The following is a 21812-nucleotide window of genomic DNA, read 5'->3' on the forward strand; positions in this document are numbered from 1 at the left end:
TGTGACCTCATCCTTTTTGTCCTTATTCTCACAAAGCATCTTCCTGTTATTTTGCAAAACCTTTTTCCTCTTTGTTCCTGGCAAGGGTGGATATATGTTTTTTTCTTTCAGGATTTGGTAGCTTATCAAGAAAACTGCAAGAAAGATGTGTCCCTAATTGAGAGAAATAGTCAGAGTATCCTTCAGTGTATGGCTTCAACTGAAGTGTTACAGCATTTCCATCAGTCAACGTTTCAGAAGAAAGTTACACAAGTTCAGATTACTTTTCAGGTAAAAATGCCATACCTTGGTGCATGTTTCTGAAAATTTGTTCATGTGCAGCTGATCCATCCTACTGTATCTACATTTCATCACTCTGTAGCTACTGTCCTGGGTAGCTCACCTCTCTGATGTCAAGTTATCAATTAAAGATTTGTCTTTATCAGGTAATAAGGGTCAGGGATTGACAGTCATGTACTCTTTGCACTTATTCAGAGGTGGGCCTGCCACAGAGGAACCTGAGATTTAAGAGAATTTTAACATGCCTCAGGGTCCTTTGGATGGGGGAATCTGAAATCCTGCTGTTAGGGCTGCACTGTTTGTTGTTTGTCCTGACTTTCTTATCTTGGCTAATAATTTGCTTCTATATTCCCACACATCCCCTTTCACACAAAGCATGGAAATTGGAAACTTGTGCACATGCTACTCTTACTGGGCTTTGTATTTCCTCAGAAAATGCAGTGGAATGTGAATATAGAAAGCTGCAAGAATGTTTCATTTGATAATGCAAAGATGTGGCCTTTGAACTATATTCCCCCTTACTTGTTGTTATCAGTTATTACTGCTCTTTTTGGGGCTGTTCAGCCCCAGTCTAGCCCCATTCTAATAATAAATTAGCCATTATACTTGGTGTGATTTTTGCTGTTGTCTTGTGCAGAGCCATAGATGAGCTCAGTCATCTTTATGTGTCCACTCAAACTGAGGATTTTCAGTGATTCTGTGACTATCTTTGAGTCAGATTTCCACATAATAGGTTCAATCACATTTATTTTCAGGTGATTTTTGTTCAGTATAAAGCTATCCAGGCTGAATTTTAAACTGCATAAAATCACCTATCAATAAATAGCTCTCTCTGAGAAATGGATTTTAGAATTTATATTATATTTTGTGGAGTGTACCTAAACATAAGTTGTGATTGATTTATGATATAGAAATAATTGTTTAAGTTTAGCTTATTGTAGCAAAAGCAGATGTAACTTGGTAAATTTACCTTGTTCAACATTAATTACTCTGTTTCTGTAGAGCTGGACTAAGGTTTATCTCTTTTTGTGTTAGAAAATAAACCTAAAAGATAGGCTATAATCATACAAAGTGTGTCAGACCTGAAGTTAAAATACTGGAAACTGGCAGTTTTTCATGTAAAGAATACATCCCTATACAATTCTATTATTGTGCAGATATTTTTACCAGAAAACTTTGAAAAGATTTCGCAAGATGTTTAAGTGGAGATAATTTTGATTAGCTGAGACAGTTTTGATTAGCTGGCTGGGTAAACTCACCAAAATTCCTTATGCTGAGGTTTGTAATCAGTGAGGATGGTGAAGTGGATGTACAGTAAGCAGTGATGCAAGTACCTTACAGCAGTTAAAGTGCTCAACTGTTCATTTCTCCTGGTAAATTTTCTTACTTGCTCATGAAATTGGAACCACTGGATATTGCAGGGCACAAGGATGGACTAAAAAGCTGACTAATGGAAAAGCTGTGACTAGGGTGGCAAAACAGGGATTTCAGCAACTAAACCACAAAATCTGTTTTCTAAGCAGAAAAGTAACTGTGCCCAGTTACTTATCTGATGTACTGGTATGATAATCACGCAAACCTCTTCCAGGTCAGAAGAACTGAAGAATAGAACTGGTTGGATCCATGGGTCAAACCACCCTCACTTTGAGTCATATTAGGGGAGGTAGTTTGATGCTAGGAAAAGTGAAATGGCAAGCTGCTTTCTTTACATTTGAAAGCAGGCTTTAGGAAAGAAACTCACTAATCAAATGGCAGAGGCATTCTGAAAATATCAGACATCTAATCTACTAATTTGTATTTGAATGATGACATTAGCACAAGCCTCAGTATTAAAAATTGGGAAAATGGGATCATGAGAGGGAGAAGCATGGTGAAAATAATATATTTAAAAGAGTGGAACAAATTAAATGCATGTTTTGTAAGGTCATGGTAAGAGGGAGCAAATAAAACTCAGTGTGAAAGTGCCAGCTCATTTTCTTTGCTTGTGACTCAGAATATGGTCAGGAAAGCTGGTGAGTGGAGAAAAAACATAGAAGCAAATAGCCGTTTGATGAAGAAGTTTGAGGAGTCTAGAGCAGAACTGGAGAAAGTAATACAGATTGCCAATTGTTGCTTAAAAGAAAAAGGAAATCCTGAAGAACTTCTCAGGAAACATAGCGTGAGTAAATTCTCTGACCTTCCTCATGGAAATCTTTGAGTGCATGACATAAAAGCCTACTGAATTCTGAAATTGATGTGGATTTCTTGCACATGTAGAAGTTATACAGATCTGATAAAACGAATGTTAATATTGAAAAACAAGAAGGAAAATGATCAGCTCACTTACTGATGCAAGATTGGATGTAAGCAACCAGAAGGTGAAAAAACCTAGGGTGGGGTTTTCAGTAGAACCATTGAGAGTTAGAACACTATATTTTGACAATCTCACACGTCCACTGCTCTTTTTTTAGATTAATTTCTGTTTCTGTATTATAACCATAACTTAATGCATGTAGCTTTGAAATGTCTTCTTGTTAAAATATTGTCTCAGTGTACTGGCTGAGAATAAATTAATTTTCTGGACTTTAAGTGGCTAGAAATAGTTACTTCCTTTATTCAAACATCAGTTCTTCAATGGGACAGAAGTAAAACTGAAACTTATAAAGTGCATTAGGGAACTTTGGCATATCAATATCCAGCTTCATCATCTCACCTTCTCACTTTCTGCCTCCACTTCAGGAATTTTTTAACCAGTTGGATCAGAGAGTCCTAAACGCCTTTCTGAAAGCATGTGATGAACTTACTGATATCCTCCCAGAACAAGAGCAACACAGCTTGCAAGAAGCTGTGAGGAAACTTCACAGGCAGTGGAAGGTTAGTGAATGACATCTCTGGATATTGTCAATCTTAGTTTTGGGAAGTTTCTGAATGACCTATATGTTGAAAAAAAAAAAAAAAAAAAAAAAGAAAATTAAAGAAAACAAAATAATTTGTATTATTTGGCTTCTCATTGGAAAAAAAGGGGGGAAGATTATTTTACAATATTAGATACCTCTACACTTACAAATAGCCTCTTGAAAAAAGCCTGTTAAGTAAATTCAAGAAATGTGAGAAATTAAAACCCTATTTCTTCCCTGCTACATACAGCCATAATGATACCTGTCTTGAGTACAGGTACTAGCGTTTTTTCCTTTATGCTGATGTTGGATAATTACAGTTACTTTCCTGACCAAACAAATTTGTAAGACATCAGGCCATCAGCCTAAATTGTGTCTTCTGCCAAAGACTCTAACAACTGAGCTAACTTTGCTCATTAGCTATTGAATTTTTTTGCCTGCTACAACATGTTGCTGGTTAAAGTTGGAGTGATGGATGAGGGGTCTCACTAGCAGGCAGAAACCTCTAGAAGCAGTTGTGAATACTATTTTATATAGGAAATACTTGCTATGTGTTGCCAAGAATAAAGGCGTCTCTGTAACGTGCCTTATGCACACACACATTTTGGTGCACAACTTATGACCTTTTGATAAATCTAAGACATTGGTAACAAAGTGAATATGAGCAAACCCCTATCTGTTCATGAACATATATATTTTATTTTCTATATTATCAGGTTTTAGACTATTTATTTGTAGCAAATTTACATGGAAGTAGTGAGGGTAGTGTTTTATATCTGTGCTTTATTGCCCCTGTGGGTGTGTAGGATCTTCAAACAGAAGCCCCCTATCATTTGATCCACTTGAAAATTGAAGTACAGAAAAGCAAGTTCCTGGTGACAGTGGAGGAGTGCAAAGCTGAACTAGCTCGACAGAACAAGGTGCTATCCAGAGAAGGCAATGAAAGAATGATCAAGGAACACATGGTATGAGTTCCATGCCTCCAAGGAGAGGTTTACAGAAATACATTTTCAATGTCAGTAATAAACAGAAGTTCTGACTAACTCTTCAGCCACCAAACTCTTTCTGTCCAGCTTATGACAGATCAATTCTTGAGGTCTTTAACAAAAAATTTATTTTAATTTAGTAATTTATGAAAAAATATAGATATGCTGGGTGATTTCTTCCAGTTTGTATTTCTGTTGAATTTTCTGCTTTGTCTCCCGTCAGTTGTTCTTCGGTGATAAGGGATCTTACCACCTGTGTGAGAAAAGGCTACAACGAATGGAAGAGCTGTGCCAAAAACTGCCAGTTTCTGATCCAGTGAGGGGTACATTGGAAAGCAGCCAGCGAATCCTGAAGGATCTGAAATCCCAGATAGACAGCACATACATGAAGCTAACAGAGCACTCGGACACCTGGAAGGGCTATAAGAGCAGGTGTCACCTCAATTCCTGCCTGGGTCTCGCAGAGCCTTATGCATGGCCATGCCTCTGTGTGTCATCACAGATCAGTACCATGGAAAAAATGATACTGTGGTCTTAGCTTCAACTAGAAAACTATACTTTGTGTAAATTCCACAAATTATAGCAGGGCTTCAAGTGGATTTTATAATTTTTTGCCTACACTTAAGAGGCTATTGTTTTGTGGTGGCAATTTTTGTCTAACTTTTTTTTTTCCATCCTGTGATGTCTTATTTCAGATTTTCTGAATTGGCAAACTGGATTTCATCAACAGAAAGAGAGCTAAAGAAGATAAAGGAAAACGTTAATGATACTGCCAAGTACAAGCAGTGTAAAGCATCTGTGGGGGTGAGCCTTTAGATTATATCTCAACAAAGCTGTGGTCACTGCTACTGGGACTCTGGATAAAATTCTGCTCCAAAGTAGTGCAACTGTTTTACTACAGAGACCATAGTGGCTGTGTTGATTCCTGGTATTCTTAAAAACATTACCAGGAGAAAGGTGCATGTTACAGCAAATGTAGCAGAAGTTCTTAATTTTAATAATTTAGAGAGTGACAGGTCCCTTTCCCTATATATTTAGAACATTAAAATTATAGGGGCAGATTGAAAAAATATTTGCCGCTCATTTTATTGAATGCAGAGTTAAAAGTGCTGCTCAAAGAAAAGCAAAAATGTCTGGATTGCAGGTTTTTGAATGATCTTACATTTAATTACTTATATGTAAGGAATTCTATTATAAAAAATTCTCTTCTACTGTAGTATAACAGAGGAGGAAAAAATATTCTACCACTCAGTTTTGAACTGGTGACTGATAACAAAGTGATAGAATAGCTGAAGATTGAGTTGGTTAGTTAAATTAGTTTTAAGCAATAATTTATTGTGTCACTTGGCACTCGACCCTTCTTTCGGTTTTTTGGGTTTTTTAATTTCACGTACTAGGAGCACCTACATACTTTAGGTGTTTATGTGAAATTCATGAGCAGGTTATGAGTCTAGCTATACAGAGAAACATTATTAGGATGGCCTTGATAGAACTGATAGATCCTTAGCTTAATGAGTGCTTCTGCTTCAAAAAGTCTGATTTACTTATGTAGTTTCACTGCTGCCAACATCTCATCAGCACTGCCACAAAGATACAAATGAACTACAGGTTGAAATGAGGTGTGGAAAATAAAGCAATTCAAACAGGAATAAAAATTACCCTTAACTTTATGTTGCATGAAATTATATATTTGGGGAAGTCAGCAACTCAGATTTAAATTGCAACTAAGAAATATGGTCAACATATGGAAAATATACATGTGGTACCTGCCCTCTAGCTATATGTCTGTACGTAAAAATGTTTGTGAGGGAAAAGTATTCCACTACTAACTAAAGTACAGTCTAACTGGTAGTAGAGTAAAGTCTGTGGAAGAAGTGCAAAATTCTAGTCATTGACTGAAACAAAATCTGACAGGGCTATGCAAACAGAAAAATACTACATTTCTAGTGTTTCAAGCTAAAGAAAAGTAGTATTTTTACACTACTGATCTTTGAACTGATGCCATGAATGTCAGTTATTGATGTATTTTGTTTATTTGAAAAAAAATATGTATTGATTTTTTTCTATAGGAAATTAGGAAGCATATTCACAAGCATGGAGAAAATCACAGTTGGCTGAAATCTAGACTTGCTGTTTTGACCTCACAATGTCCTGATTTGGAGGCCAAAGAGACAGAGGATGAGCTTTGTAAACTTTCCAGTGACTTCAAGAGACTCCTAGATTTGTTGGCTGAGGTACAATATAACACACACAAGAATTCTCCACTTACAGTGTCACGTGAAATGACATCAACCATGGCTTCACAAGCACAAGTTCCCTGCTGTGTTTTTTTAATTAAACTGCAAGCCTTCAGCAAGGAAAAATTAATTTGTACTCCATGGGTAGCAAAGCCCTGAGAGTACCAGGCAAAAAAAAAAAAAAAAAATTCTTCTGCAGAATTGGAAAGTATCATAGTAAATGTTTCTGCAATCAAAATGTTCATTTTGTTAGGTTTTTTTTAAATCAGTTCATAGTGAACATTGTCAAAACCATGGTGTACATCAGCTAGTGGATATAGAATTTCACTTTAATAATGATTTATCTTTTATGCTGAAATAAAGCACTACTTTGGGGTTGTTTCTAGTAATTAAGGATGTGTATCACATCCTAAGCTTGCAGGAAAAGGCTGCAATTCTTTGAGGCCTGAATGAAAAGGAGATACTGTAACTGCAGAGATCATGGGAAATTTCTAACTCATAACAAGCAAAGCCTCTCAGAAACACTGAACCCTTGAGTCCTGTGGGCTCTCAGGGAACTTACTGGTTCACAGTTTATACAGTTAAAAGAAAAATCAGGTGAAACAAAGCATCTTGCACTTAAAAGGTGGAATAGACCTGATTAAAAGCAAAAAAAGAGTTCAGGAAAGAGAAAGAGTTCAGACTTCAGATTTCACTGTTGATGTCAGTTCTTGTGGAGGCCTTATAGGGGTTTCAAATGTATAAAATTCCTATGTATTTATTGAAAGTTCTCTAAATTTCTGTGGTGTGAAAGCTGTTTGGAAAGTTTGGGCAAGAAATGTAATTTCCACTTGACTTCAAAAAGCTTAAGTTACTGTCTTTTTTTTTTTTTTTTTTTTTTTTAGTTTTCTGATGGTTGTCTTTAGGAGTTAAGTTAAATCACTTGCTTTTTGTTTCCTCTAAAAGTCAGAACTAAAAGTAAGTTAATGAGAGTAACTTAATGAGGTTAATATAAGAAAATAAGAGGTTAAATCTATACTTAGTTTGAATCTAAAAGCATAATCTAAATGTCACTATATTATAATTAAGCAACTGCTGATTATTAGAAGTCTGAATTCTATTTAAAAGCTTGCTAATCAGATAAATGAGGCTGTTTAGGCAAGAACTGATACTGGGCATTGCCAGAGTTCAGCAATAGTTTTGGAGACTAAAACCTAAATATTTATATAACGCGAAATTTAATGGCTTGAGTTCAAATGACTCTCCAAAGTAAAAAGGAAAGGAACAGGAAAAAGAAAAGGAAAATTATCTAGAATTGTTTATGATTAAAACCTTAAAACACAGGAACTGTATGAGGAACAGAGCCTGAGAGTCAGCTACATGTATTTGGCTGAATCACACAAATAGAGAAGACCTTTCTGGTGTGTTTAATGGCCTCTTTCTTTACAAAATGTTTCTTTCTTTATAAAATGTTGCAAGCTGAGACTGGATACTGCAGCACATGCACAATGTGGTCCATAAAACCAGGGTAATTCAGCACTTTAATGAATTTGTGATTCACCAAAACACTGCGCAAGACAGTCCAAATGGCAGCAAAATTTTTTTGTGTTGAGTAGTGCAGGTGTTTTGGAATCTGGGTCAGCCTGCAAGGATATAATGTTTTCTAAGTGATCACCAGTAAGTAGCTGTCACATAAGTAGCTATTTGTCATATGGCAGTGTAACAGGGAGTATGTTTGAACAAGGCAAAGGTCTCCCCAGTCACATTTTTAAGTTTAGAGACACTTTTTCAATGTAAAGTTAAAAGTGTCGAAAATACTGGAGATATTAAATATTAAAAAATGTTTAAATATTAAAAAAATGTTTAAATATTAAAAATGTACTGTATTTTTGAAAAGGTATTGCAAATATAAATGTACCCTTAAAATGCAGATGTGTCTTTCAACATGAAATACTTAAAGTTATCTGTGATGTTAGATTGAAAACACCTTAGGTGCTGTTGGAGACTGTGTCCAGTACAAAGAAGAAGTTAAAATTGCAATTGAAGAGTTAATCAACAACTCTAAAGAAGTCCAAGCAGAGGCTGAAAAGATCCTGGATACAGAAAGTTTGTTACAAGCTCAGCAACTACTGCTTCATCATCAGGTAGGGCAACTACTCATGTCCATATCCAAATTTTATAAAGACTAATTTATGTAATTACAAAATTTTGTTACACCCATTAATATGTCTTTATATTATAATTTGAAAGAGTTATAAAGGAAACAGTCCTATATGGCCTAGAATTGATTTCTTTTAGTGAAAAATGTTTTCAGTATCTTTTAAATGTTATTTGTCAATTTTTATTTCATATGGGTTTTTGGGACACAAAACACTGAAAAACAAGCTTCATTCACTTTAAATTTTGGATGAGTGTACTCTGCAGTTTCTCCCTTTTAACCTTTTTATAGCTTGAGTTTCAGATTCAATCATGATAAATTGGGCACAATTCTGGCTTTGGAAATTTTTCTATTTTAGCAGTTTGATGTGGCCCCAACTCTAAATATTGGAGGGAAGGTGTTGCTTTAGTCTCATTTCCTTCTCTGGATAGCTATTTTTGTGTCAGATGGGCCTCCATTCTGTAGGAGTAGAACAGGAGGTTTTTAATGCACTGATAATGGATCAAAACACCTACAGACTACAGTAATAATCAATGGTATTGCTTGCATACAGCAAGAATCACGGCTTTTAGGGCCAAGTATGGGAAAATAACTTTTTGAGCTGCTCAAAGCTAATAAGAATAGGAGTCATTTACTGCCAATGTTTGGACATTATTTAAGTTTTTTATATTAGCATCTATTTCTGTGGAGTCAGACAGCTTGGTGTCTGACCAATCACACCTGTGTCTTATCTAAACTCTTTGGTATTTATAAGCACTACTGTATGTGTTAAGGTTTGTATTAATTCCCTAAATACTCCACATTCCTTTTCCATTTTAGGAGAGGTAATAGAAGTAGTTAACTTCTCCTTGAGCTCTTTTTCTTGCGATATGGACTCTACAAAGGCAGAAACAGATTTTCATGCTGACCTGAAGGTACCCAGAGTAGAACTGAGCTAGTTTTGAGTTTACCTAGCAAGGCTGGCTGGGTCAGGCATGTTATACAGGAGAGAGGATATATTCTCAGGAGTTTCTCATAGTGCTGCAAATCAAAAAGACCTCCAGGACAGAGTTACACAACATAGCCACACCATGCTGCTCTCTAAGAAGGCTGATATACTGCTTTGTTCAATCTGAGGCTCTAACCTTTGCCTCAGGAGTGCAGAGCAGATGTGGATTCAGTCATGAGGAATACATACACCTGTGATTCCTGCTGTGGTTGCTCAACAACTGCGGTTTCTCAAATATGCTTTAGATAAATGGCCACATTTTCACTCTTTTTCTCCATGCATATGCCACAAAAGGCAGCATTTGACATTTTGGAAGCTAGCATGTATACTTGATGAGTGGGAGACTCTCAAGAATACTTGCCCCAGTTTGTCCCTTTGTTACTGTCATTGCATACCCCCACAAAAACAGAAAGAGGCTGCGTTGTTCCAGTTTCGCAAAGGGGCTAAAAAGTCTAATCATTCCTGCTGGATGAATCCTTTTAGCAAAGGACAAGGAGACTCCGTGCAAAAAGGCAAGATGTGCAAAAGCAGATTTCCCAAGCCAAGCGGCTGCAGATTGAAGGTGGGCTGCCCAGCACAGTACGAGACGATTTACAAAAATTAGAGGGAACATTGGAGAACATGCAGCAGACTATGGAGAAACGCGAAGAGCAACTGCAGGTGGGTCTTTTGCTCTTGAAAATAAGACCTCATGCTTACTTCTTCCTCATTTTCTTTTTTTAAACTTACAAAAACCCAATTTTTTTAATATCAAAAAACTGAGCTCATTTACTCACCTTTGACTCTCGGTCCTAGGGATTTTCATGACCAATACCTCTATGAAAACTTGCTGAAGCTGTATACCTCTTAAAAAATAAAGAAATAGCATTCTGTCTAGAAGTGTTTAAAAAGTTTCAGCTATTCAGTCATAATAGTTAACAATTTTTAATAATTTATCTGTGAATTTATTTTTCAATGTCTCTTCTCTGGTTACTAAAGATGGCATTGCTCTTTAGTTGAGGGTCTTTAGGTTGGATATTAGGTTAATAACATCTGATGTGTAAATATAATCCTCACAGCTACTGTGTGAAGTACGTGCTGTGATCCTAAATTTAAAGAAGGAAGAAAGTAATGGGGAAATCAAATTAATTGCTTCAGCTTGTATAGCTAATAATAAACTGAACTGGGATTATAATTTATAGCTCCTTGCACCCATATGTGATTTGCTCTTTACATGTTTCTAAGCAGAATGTTAATCCAAATGGCTGCTATTCCATGCAAATGTTTAAAGTCAACAAATTATTTCCCATGAGAAAAAACAATATGAGAAACACAATCAATAAACCTCAAATAACTTCTTAATACAAGCACTTATTATTGAAACACATTTTTCTTGAAAAATTCCCATATGTAAAGTCTTCATCTGTGCATCAGAATCAAGAAAATAATTGTTTAAACTGTCATAGTTCTTGTGACTTGTAATTAAATGCAGTAGTTAATCATAATTCACCATTATCAGAAAAGAGCAAATAGGTCCTTATGTGTGATTTTCCTGTGAGTAGGGATTTTCTTCTAACATTTTGCTGTAATTTATTTCATTAGAGAACTTGAAAATCCTTTTGATACTTTTTACTACTTGTCACCCTAAGTCTCTGCATGTATTATTTTAGATTTCTTACAGGACATTAAAATATAAGATTTAAATATTGCTGGCAACTTAGATAACAGTGCTTTTTTGCACAGCGTAATATGAATCAGCAAACATTCAAGGAAAAAGTTTTATTTAGTTTAGAAGAGTTTAATCTACTCAGTGTTGAGTAGATGGCTTCTCAGGAAAAATTATTTTATTTTACATCAAGACTTTTTCTATTTTCCTTTTTCAGCAATGTACAAAGAAAATCTCATTTTCTCCCCTTTGATCTCCTTGTATTCCTTTTTTGGTTTTGTTTGTTTTTTAGGTCACAATAAATAAATGGGAGCAGTTTGAAAGAGACAAAGAAACAGTAGTAAAATATCTCAATCAAGCAAGCTCTGTACTTGAACGTATCTTAAACTTTAGCAGTTTAGAGAGCCTCTCCTCAGAACTGGATCAGACAAAGGTACTGACTGTGTGAAATGCAGGAACTGAGGTGTCTTTCTGCCTTGACTGTTGGCATGGGCTGAGTGTATTGCCTTCAATCTTTCCATGGTTTCCCATTAGTGCCCATGCAAATTGCATGTACAGATGAGAGATCGCATAAACTTTCCACAGGTAAAAAGTCATTTTGTGAAAAAAACACGAAGGATTTCTCAAAGTTTGCATCTGAAGCATATGTATGAAAGTTAATATTATTTTGAGGACTTCCCATTTTATGCTCAATAATCATCTATGCTGGTTATCCAGTGTTGAGCACTTGTATGTCAATGTTATTAGGGTGCACTTTGATAAGGGTGTGTGGAATGTGACAAATTGCATTCTTGGCCCTGAGAGGAAAAAGGAGAGACGTCTACCCACCCTATGGGCAAGAGCCATAATATGCCATTTGTCCTTAGTAACACAGAATTATCCCAGCCCATTTTATTTACTACTTCAGAAGTAATAACAGTGCTTGTTATTCCTAAGTGCCATGGTTTACACACCACTGTTAACCTTTGATGAAGCCAATAATAAATTATACCTACTTTGATTATGCTCAGCATCAGTTTTTCTGGTGTGTGGGTTTAATGTTTGTGACAGAAAATAATGGCTAAACAAAGTGAAAATAAAAAATATGAGGTACTGCAAAACTCTCTTGGTGAATGGTGGGGATTGAAAAATTAAGTAAAGATGTATTATTATCTTCTGCAATGCAAAAATAAATTACTTGAAGAGCTGTAGAAGAAACTTTGATTTTTTGAGTCAAAAACTTTTGTACATACAGCATCCCTTGATAAATTTAATTCAATCTGGTTTGGTCAAATGGACTTTTCTTAAATGCAACATGAAATTAACTTTCTCCAGAGATTGTTTTTATGTATTTACACATTCAGAATAGACATGTAGGACATGGGTACTTTTTTCCAACCATTAATGTTGAGGAAAAATACTTCTTGTGTAAATATATGAAACTCTATGATTGTATTAATACACATTGCATCCTTACAGGAACTTTCTAAACAAACTGAAGCAATGGCAGTACAGGCTGAGAATTTGGTGAAGAATTCCTCTGAGATACAGCTTGGTTCAAAGAACAAGCAGTCCCTTCAGCATCAGGCCAAATCAATCCAAGAACAAGTGAAAAAAATGGAAGTTACTCTTGAAGAAGAGTATGTTCTTAACAAGTCCTAATATTTATTCTTCACTTTAAGATTGTATCAGATTTCTAGACTACCTTGTCAGCATTTTGTGTTGTCTCATCAGCTCTGTCACTTACTGCTTTCTCTGGCATAGTAACCAAATTATGGTACCAAATATGTCAAAAGAGTGTGTGCAAACTAACAAATTGTTTTCTTTTAATTATATGTAGTTCATAAAAGTTAGTTACATTTAACCTGTCATTTATCTTTAAGCCCCAGTCTTGTGAAGAAAGGATAACTGAGCTCATTCTTGGGGTATTGGACTCTTTGGGAAAGAAAAATCTCAGTTAGACTACTACAGCAGCACATTTACCACATTCGCCTCATTTTTCAGTATTCAACTTTCTCTATAGGGGTGTCAAAAAGTGCCTTCATCTTAGCTGAATGCCCATATTGTATTTCATGGGCATTATCAAAAGCTGCTTCTGCTGCCAAAAAAAACAAAGGCATCATTTTCCAGATTTTGTTTAAAAATGAAAGGTTCTAGCTCCAAGGAAAGCTTGATTAATATTTGTAGCTTTTTGTATTTGTAAAATATTCTTCCCTTCTCTCAAGTGAGTAATTCAGTTAATGAACTTGTTACTCAGATTCAGAATGTTGCTATTCTCATTTTATCCCTATACAGATATCTTCGTATGTATGTATGAAATCAGAATTTTTGCATACTGTAGATCTGATACACAAGTCATAGATACCTGTGCCATTTATATTTTGTCTTACTGGAATTACTCCCTTGAATAATTTACTGTATAAGATTAAGCAGGTACCATCACCTTGAACAGAATACGAGCCAAGGGCAATACCCAGACAACTGGGGATTTTTTCCTCATAATGACTACTGTCATGCTAATCTGATTTTAATTTAGTGTATTTTCTTCCTGATGTGAAAGAACAGCTATAAACCAAAATAACTAGCCTGTGCAGCAAATGGTGGTCTGACAATTTACGTAATGCTTTCTCCAACATGAAGTGCTAGAGAGATTTGCAGTCAAATTCTACCATCTCTTACTAAATATTTTACACATTATTTTCTCCATGGTAAGAGAGAAAACTAGTTTGATTTTTCAATCTAAGAAATTTGTCTTTCCAGCAATGAATATTTGCTTTTTAAATAAAGTAATTTATTTTTTAATAAAAGTCATCATTGATATACCCTTTCAGTGTAGATATGAAATAGGTTTTAGTTGAATGTATGGATTATACAGAATGTCTGTGGTAGTGTGACAGATAGTAAAAAGCCAAATACCTTCTGTAAAAGATGCAAATGCATACAGCAATGTATAGGGTATCTACAGAACTCATAGTAAGTATGTAAGAGTTATATTTTAACTTGCATTGTCAATAAAAATCTTGGCCGAGTAATTTAAAGTGAAGTTATTCCAAACTCCTAAGTTACATAGTGTGCCAGTGAACAGGAAAAGGAGAGAAAAGTTTGGGCAGCTCTTCACAGTCAGCTACTGCAACAACTTAGCCCATCTGTCTTCCAAGGCAATCATGCAGAGCTGTGCAGTGTGTTTGGGGTTATATTCTTTACAGTCTGTGGCTTTCTTAAAGAAACTCCAACGAAGACATGCAACAGCAGTTGTGCCACTGATTTGGTTCTTGGATTCTGATTTCCAGCTGTATTTTCATGAGCTAGATTTGAATGAAATATTTTTGCACATTGTTTTCCTACAAATAACTTGAATTTGCATACACTCTTATCAGTAAATGGCTGTTGACATTCCTATTTTTTTTTTAATTTTGAAAATAAATAAGAAAAAATAAAAAGGTCAACTTTTACATTTTTAGGCTACATTTTTCTTAAAGCTTCCTCTAGCTTTAATGAGGGGGAAAAAAGTTAAGAACTTTTTACCACTGAATGGTTTTTAGGCTATATTTAGAAGGAAAATGTATTTTGAAATTTTGTAATATTCAAACTTTTATGATGAAACTTTAATATTGTCAGTGAAATAGAAAATGTGTGTTTTGCAAGCTGTGTGCAGGGCCTACATTAGCACTAGTTTCAATTACTTGAAAGGAGCAGAAACTTGTATACTGGAAGTTGATGTTGTTAGGCCTTGTATAATGGCCTTCTTACTTGTAACAAAAAAATGGGTGCTTTGTTTGCAATCCTAGACATAGAAAAATCAGTCATAATCTGTCTCTGTTTAATACACCTATAATGTAAAGCTACTAACTCTGAGGGAGCTGAGTCACATTTGTTGTTGATTCTTTGGCTTGATAGGAAATCATTGCCACAGCAAACATGAATTTCCTATAAGAGGCGGAGATTGCTGTTATAAAAAAGCAAGATCAATAAAGCAGTCAAGCACTGGTGACTGTGTGTATGTCCACATTTCACTGGTTTTAATCATTCTGGTCTAGGGACTAAGCTATGAACATCTATGCACTCAGTTATCTAAATTATGAGATTTCTGATGTAATCATCATTCCATATTATTTCATAGAAATTTCATCCTGTTGATGTTCCTTTTCCTTTCTCCTCCCACTATGATGAGATTCTTGTACAGCTGGTGAATAAAGCTGTACTTTCTTTTACCTCTTGATGTCCCCTCTCTTGCTAATGCATTTGTTTGACTTTTGGTGCATGGTCTAAGAGAGAACCATGTTTGAATTTAGATGCGCAACTTGATCCTCTAAAATGAGAACTTTTTAAAAGTTCTCCTGCAGATTGAATAAGTTCCATTTTTATTTTAGCAAGAATATGGGCAGCTTCATTATATTAAACTGTTTATTCTCTCTAATTGATTTGGTTAATTTTAGTATTAAAAGCATGGAAATGGTGAAAAACAAGTGGGATCATTTTGGCAATAATTTTGAAGCTCTGTCCAACTGGATAGCTGAACAAGAAAAAGAACTGGAAACTTTGGAAACATCATCATCTCCTTTGGACATACAGATCAGCCAAATCAAGGTGATTAGTTCTTGTTACATTTAGTACTAAAAGCCCATTTAGCTGTTATTTTGGTAGAGGCCAAATGAGAAAAGAGGCATTTTACATGTTTCAAAAATACATGATGAAATGATGGCACATTTAATACATTAATATATCAAGCAGTAATCTCTTATAGAAACTAAAGGAAAATTCTTACAGGCTGCCTTCTCTTTTAGTGTTTAGTTTACATATATGAAGTCTTTGTGTGTATGGTTAAAAACATGATTTATACCCTTCTTATTTTTGGGTAATCTCAACAAAATAGCTACATAAATACAAGTTGGGTGGGTTTTTTTTTTTTTTTTTTTAACATACAACAGATAATGGCTATAGAACTTGATTTTAATCTTGTAAGCTAAAGTTATAACTTGATTTATGTATCTTTTATGCTGAACTAATAAAGAAACTATTGCTCTTGGCAGCTTGAAAACCTGCATAACAATTACTGTGATTGTATTTGCACTGTCTTTGGTTCCATGTACATTCCTGTAGTTACACAGTGGTTTAGTTTCAAATTGCTGACTGAGCTGCATATTGTCTCCAAGCATTTAATCTCAAGGGCTGACCTTGTATCCTTCCACAAATGGAAATGTACCTTCTCTGGAATGTCTTGTTTCTAAGGGTACAGAGTTTTTCAATAGGCAGTGCACATTGCCATTTTCTTTTTTCTGTGACCTCCTTGTTCTTCAGGAGGTTCACAGGTGTGCAGCTGCTTGCAGACCAGCTTCACACTATTTCCAAAGGATCCTATTAGGCACTTGTTTCATGTGACAGAAACAGTTTATCAACAGATTATCCTGTTCTTAATTTGTTCACAACTTTACAAAGACTAAATAAATAAAATCTCTTGACTTCATCATTGAATAACAAAACAATGTTTGAATTCTTGCTTCATCACCACAGCAATTCAAAAACAGTTTCCTTATGAAATAATATGTATGCACTTTTTCCACTGGCATATATTATAGTGTTGTCCTGCTTTTCAATAATTAGTGGACAGGATTCCAGTGTTTAAGACAGAAAATAAGTGCATCAAATGATGCTAATATTGCATTGCAGTGTGTCAGTTCTTGTCTGTATAAATGGAGCCTTCTTAAGTCCTAGTAGCCTATTCCAACCAAGTTCCCAGAAAGGTTGTTCCTTACTGTAGATGCAGATAAACAGTGATTTTTACACTGCATTGAAAGTTTCTGAAAATTCCATCATAATTCTTACACATTTAAGCACCATGGTCAGCAGATGATGTTTATGAACACCTGAATGAACAGGCATAATCCAGAAAATCCTCCACATAAGGCACAGGGAACATCATTGTACCTCAGGTGAACTAATGAGCTTTATGAGCTGCGATATGTGAAATGTGTCATCCCACCTCCAATGCATGGACATAGCCAGAGATTTGCTTGAGCAGCATTGCTTTGTGCCTACTTAGTATATAATTTCTACTACACCACACTGAACATTTTAACATAGGGCAAATTACAAAAAAAAAAAATAGTGTGCTCCTTGACACCTTTGGCTGACCAGATAAAAAGCCTGGGGTCAGCTGAATGTAATTATCCTACATGGTAGTGGTAATAGTCTGTTTTTGGTGACACTGATTGCAAAGCTCCAGTGACTTCAGCAGAGCCAGATTTTCACCTACACATTTCTCTGAAATTCCTGGTGGAACAGAATGGCAGTTATCACAAGTAGTTACCATTGGTGGCAGACTCAGTGCGAGTTTGAAAGCCTCAATTATCCACCTTCTTTTATGTAACTGAGTGAATTTAACAGAATAGCGTAGGAGTGAGAAAGCACTGCCTCATTTGTATCTGCTGCATTGTTAGATAATTGCAGCTTCAGGGCTGCAAATCCAGTATTTTTCCTCAGCAACATGTTCTCATGCAAAAAAAAAGGTATTTTATAATCCAAATTAATTCAGAATATATTGCATAAAGAGAAACTATAAATTCTTACAGCACCACATTTTTTTTCTGACAGTCACCCTGCTAATTTTTGACTGAATATTGCAGTAAGCCACTCCTGAGCTTTATAATGGCTTTATGACAAAAAAAAGCATATTTTTATCACTATTGTATTAGAAGTTGGGCACTCCCTATGCTTTGAGAGTGCATTTTCAAGAAAGTTTTTGGTTGCTTTCATGTATATACATATCCTAAAGTTTTTTTTATCTGAGAATGCTATTGCCTATTTCAATTTCAAAGAACTCACTTGGATCTTTCAAATCTCTCTCAATGGGTGTTGTCCATTGCTTTTGAGAGCTCCATGGACATGATACATCTTCAATAATTAAAAAAATAAAAACCTGTTGTGAAAAAAAATCTTCATTGGTGCAAAAAATTCATTGGTGACAACTGAATAAACAGCCACTGAATGAGAAACACTATATGTTTCTATTTTGGATGATGTAGCTGCCAAGTTTGCCTCTAATTTGTAATAAGACAAGTACAAAATAATAGGAGACAGTTGTTGTCATGCAGCTGCTGAAATGTAAAGCCAGTGCAAGTTTGTCTTTATGCATTTACTAATTGAGGTACCAGACAGATAAAAAATTGCCAAAAAACACTATTATCCTTGTTTAATGATTTCCTAATTATACTGTAATATGGTTCTTTATTTAATCTTCTGCCTAAGGGCACACTCACCCTAACTTATGACCTAATTGAATTTATCCTTTATTATACCATAGTATTTTAAATTAGAAAAGGAAAATCATCTCTCTGTTTTCTAATCATGGCATTTATTTGGTAAGTCCTTGAAAACCTATTAAACATAACCAACCAACTGTTAGGGTTCAGCTCCTTGACAATACTTTTTCAGTGACACAGTCATGTTTTCCATCTTCTGTTTATTTTTAATCTTAAAGAGATTTCTGTACTACTCTCCTGTGACAGGAGAGATGCTAAAATATGAACCATCATGTCTTCTTGAAAATATGCACCTCAGCCTATTCTAATTGTTCTTCATACACACTGGTTCTAGGGTAGCCTAGAATGTATTTTAAACCTTTGCCAGAGATAGTTTCAAAAAGAAAAAGGGTATTCAGAGGTCATATTAAAGACTTTGGTAACTAGTTATTTCAAGTGGTCAATGAACTCTCCTGTTATGTAAATTTTTGATGGTGGATGTTTGTAGCATAGAGAAAAAGGGAATTGGAAAATATTGTTCTAATAATTAAAAACTTATTTTGAATCTTTTCACTATTGCTTTACATTTTAGGTTATTAATAAAGAGATAGATGGTAAAATAACTGGAATCTCAAACCTAGAAGAGGAAGCCAAGTCTTTTTCCCAGTTTGTTACCTCTGGAGAACGTGCACATATTAAAGCCAAACTGACTCAGGTCAAAAGGTATTGGGAAGAACTGAGAGATCATGCACAGAGACTGGAAGGAACAATCACAGGGAATGCATCAGCACTGCAGAAATATGAAGAAAGTCTTAAACAGGTAGACTATGAAAAATCTAATGGATTGTTTGCAGCAATTCATAGAATTACTCTGTATTTTTCTAAAATTGACTATAAAATGCATATTGTAACAGGATAGACTAAAATAAATAAAGGGGATTTGTAAGGTAATTGCTAGATCTAGATACATAAATTTGTGTTTTGAATTACCTAAAATGCAGCCTCAGAAAGACAGTAAAATATACACACTCAAAAATTATGTTGTCTTCTAGAAAACCTATGTGATTCTCCTGGATATTGCACTATTGAACCACATCCATACTTCTTATAAACACTTTTAACATTATTCTTTGGTTGAAAGGAGGTTGTAAAAAATAATTTAAATATTATTATTGCCCCAGCTGGAAGGAACTGAGCATGTTAGCATCTTTTAACTTCAAAAGGCACTCAGCACTACAAAGGCTTAGGATATAAAATTCTCTTAGCAGGAAACATTTAAAAGATGTTATTTAAAGAATCATTTATGTAATTCCTGCTGGTTTTAGCTTCTGGTTTGCCTTTTTCTTTTATAGGTGCAGCAGTCAGTGTCTGAATTTGAAGCTAAGTTAGCTGAGCCTCTCACATCATGCTCTTCAGCAGCAGCAACATACACAGCCCTTCAGGATTGCACGGTGAGCATGTGGCCAGCTGTTCCTGGCCCTGAGCCCAGGGACACGGTGCCGCACTGGTCGCCTTACAGAAATGCCAGTAACCCCCAGACCAGGGGCTGCCTGATGCCACACAGATCAGGGCAAAGGCAGAAGGATGCAGGCGCTACTTGTCTGGGTGGGCAGCCTCAGAGAAGGTTTAAGTACTTCCTCAACTATTTCTTGTCACCATTTCAGACAGGATTAGAAAGTTTCTTCCTCAATTTAGGGGGAAAGAAAACCTAAAAGTACCACTTAGTCCTTCAGGTTATTGGATTTAACTTGATGCATCTAAAACGTTATGAAAAACAAGAGATAAGAAACAAGTCTATTGGACATTTTTCCTCTAAGGTTTTCATGAAACTTGGGTTTTGGTATAGGTAATCTGTGATTAAAGAAAATACATCCTTGGAAATAGTTTTTCTTGGGCAATGAAGAGACTGGACAGAGTTTCAACTTGGAAACTTTTATCTGTAATGCTAGGAATCCATGAGTATTTGGAGATTTGGTTCAGTCCATTACAAAAGAAAAACGAGTATTGGATTGGTATTCAAGCTACAAATAATCCCATCTCAGGGAATTTGGTGTAGTATTTTTGTTTGTAAGTTCTGATATGTTTTTTCAACAATAAGTATAGCCTTTCTTTCTAAGAAAATATTACAAAAAATTTTAGTCATATTGGTCTTGCAGTAAAATGCATACAATGTCTTCTGAACTTAGTGATTCATAACTGCTTGCAAAGGCTGTTTTCAAGGGGGACCTGACCTGTCTGCTTCAAAAAGCTTGATACTAGTTAAGGAAAAATATTTTACATACGGGGAATTTATTTAGACGGTATTTGTAATCACCATTTTTATTGACTTCTAAACATTATGAATATGCTGAGTATGCTGTTATAAGGTCTTATTTTCTTTAGGGGATCATGGTGATTAAATACCTTGATGTGAAATTATCAGCAGCTTGTTCCTGTATAATTAACATTTCCTCCTAGATATGATTTCTTGTAATTATAACAATTACCATTGTTGTTACTATTGCACACCTGTGAGCTGGAACTTTCATGAACTTAAATTGGTTTAATTTTGTGCTTTTCTAACCCACTGTACTACATTTCAATAATTTTCATATGGACAAGTTTCCCAGCTTTCTAGAAACAGCAACATTGGAAAATGTAGTTCCCATTAGATGTCATTTCTATGAAAAGAATCTTTAGCTAATGCTGACAGAAGTTCCAAGTAACTCTTCCCTACTTCTCCCATGTCTTGACATTGGCTGCAAGTCTAGCAGTTCTCACCTCTTGGATTGTGGTTTTGAGTTTACTCTATATAAATAAGAGCAACTCTTAGACAGACATGAGGGAATCTCAAGCTTTTCCTGAATTTGGAGCTTTGTCCTACAGGGATGATGCTGTGTCGCATGCCCATTCAGGAAATCTGACTCTTTTGTTGCAGAGATTTTTCCCTTTAGCACTGTTCCTAGGGAAGTCTTTAGCCACTACAATCTAGTTCATTGGTATGCTGGGAACATGTGCCCCTAGGGTGGACCTGAGCAATATCTCAGCTATGAAGTGACTTCATGATCTGATGGATGTAGCATTAGTTCAAACTTATGAGTAGAACTAGAGAATTTTTCCCACCATTTTTACCATAACTTTGTTGTTTATGTGTGTGGCTTCTGTTTCTTTTATTTTTCACTAGGACCTTTGTCATACTGTGGAAAAGCTGAGCAACTCTCTGGCCTCTCTCTCTGCCGGTGTCCGAAAGGTGGCCAACAAAGAAAAAGCTGCTCAAAAGGTCACAGCATTACAGCACAAATATGAAAAAGTGCTGGAAAATGCTAAGGAGAAACAGAGCTTATTAGAGAATCTTCTGGCTCAGTGGCAGAAGTGAGTAAACTCCCACCTCTGTTGTGATGGACACAGAGACCTTCCTGGGCTCAGTGTGTGAGACTGAGAGGATGACTTGGTAACTCCAGGTTGTGA

General features: G+C 35.5%; 1 protein-coding gene across 1 annotated transcript in view; it reads left to right on the forward strand.

The window, feature by feature from the left end:
* The window catches only part of SYNE1 (spectrin repeat containing nuclear envelope protein 1), a 279385-nt gene that overhangs the window by 86042 nt on the left and 171531 nt on the right, over window positions 1–21812 (forward strand). Inside the window, exons 20-34 of the mRNA XM_053974692.1 lie at window positions 112–270; window positions 2273–2437; window positions 2998–3132; window positions 3962–4120; window positions 4365–4573; window positions 4837–4945; window positions 6211–6375; window positions 8334–8501; window positions 9987–10163; window positions 11441–11581; window positions 12607–12767; window positions 15564–15714; window positions 18958–19185; window positions 19718–19816; window positions 21529–21716. Of these exons, the coding sequence (XP_053830667.1) occupies window positions 112–270; window positions 2273–2437; window positions 2998–3132; window positions 3962–4120; window positions 4365–4573; window positions 4837–4945; window positions 6211–6375; window positions 8334–8501; window positions 9987–10163; window positions 11441–11581; window positions 12607–12767; window positions 15564–15714; window positions 18958–19185; window positions 19718–19816; window positions 21529–21716 (2414 nt within the window). The remainder of the gene's footprint in view (window positions 1–111; window positions 271–2272; window positions 2438–2997; window positions 3133–3961; window positions 4121–4364; window positions 4574–4836; window positions 4946–6210; window positions 6376–8333; window positions 8502–9986; window positions 10164–11440; window positions 11582–12606; window positions 12768–15563; window positions 15715–18957; window positions 19186–19717; window positions 19817–21528; window positions 21717–21812) is intronic.

This window comes from Vidua macroura, chromosome 3 (genome assembly GCF_024509145.1).
Source record: "Vidua macroura isolate BioBank_ID:100142 chromosome 3, ASM2450914v1, whole genome shotgun sequence".
Classification (NCBI taxonomy): domain Eukaryota; kingdom Metazoa; phylum Chordata; class Aves; order Passeriformes; family Viduidae; genus Vidua; species Vidua macroura.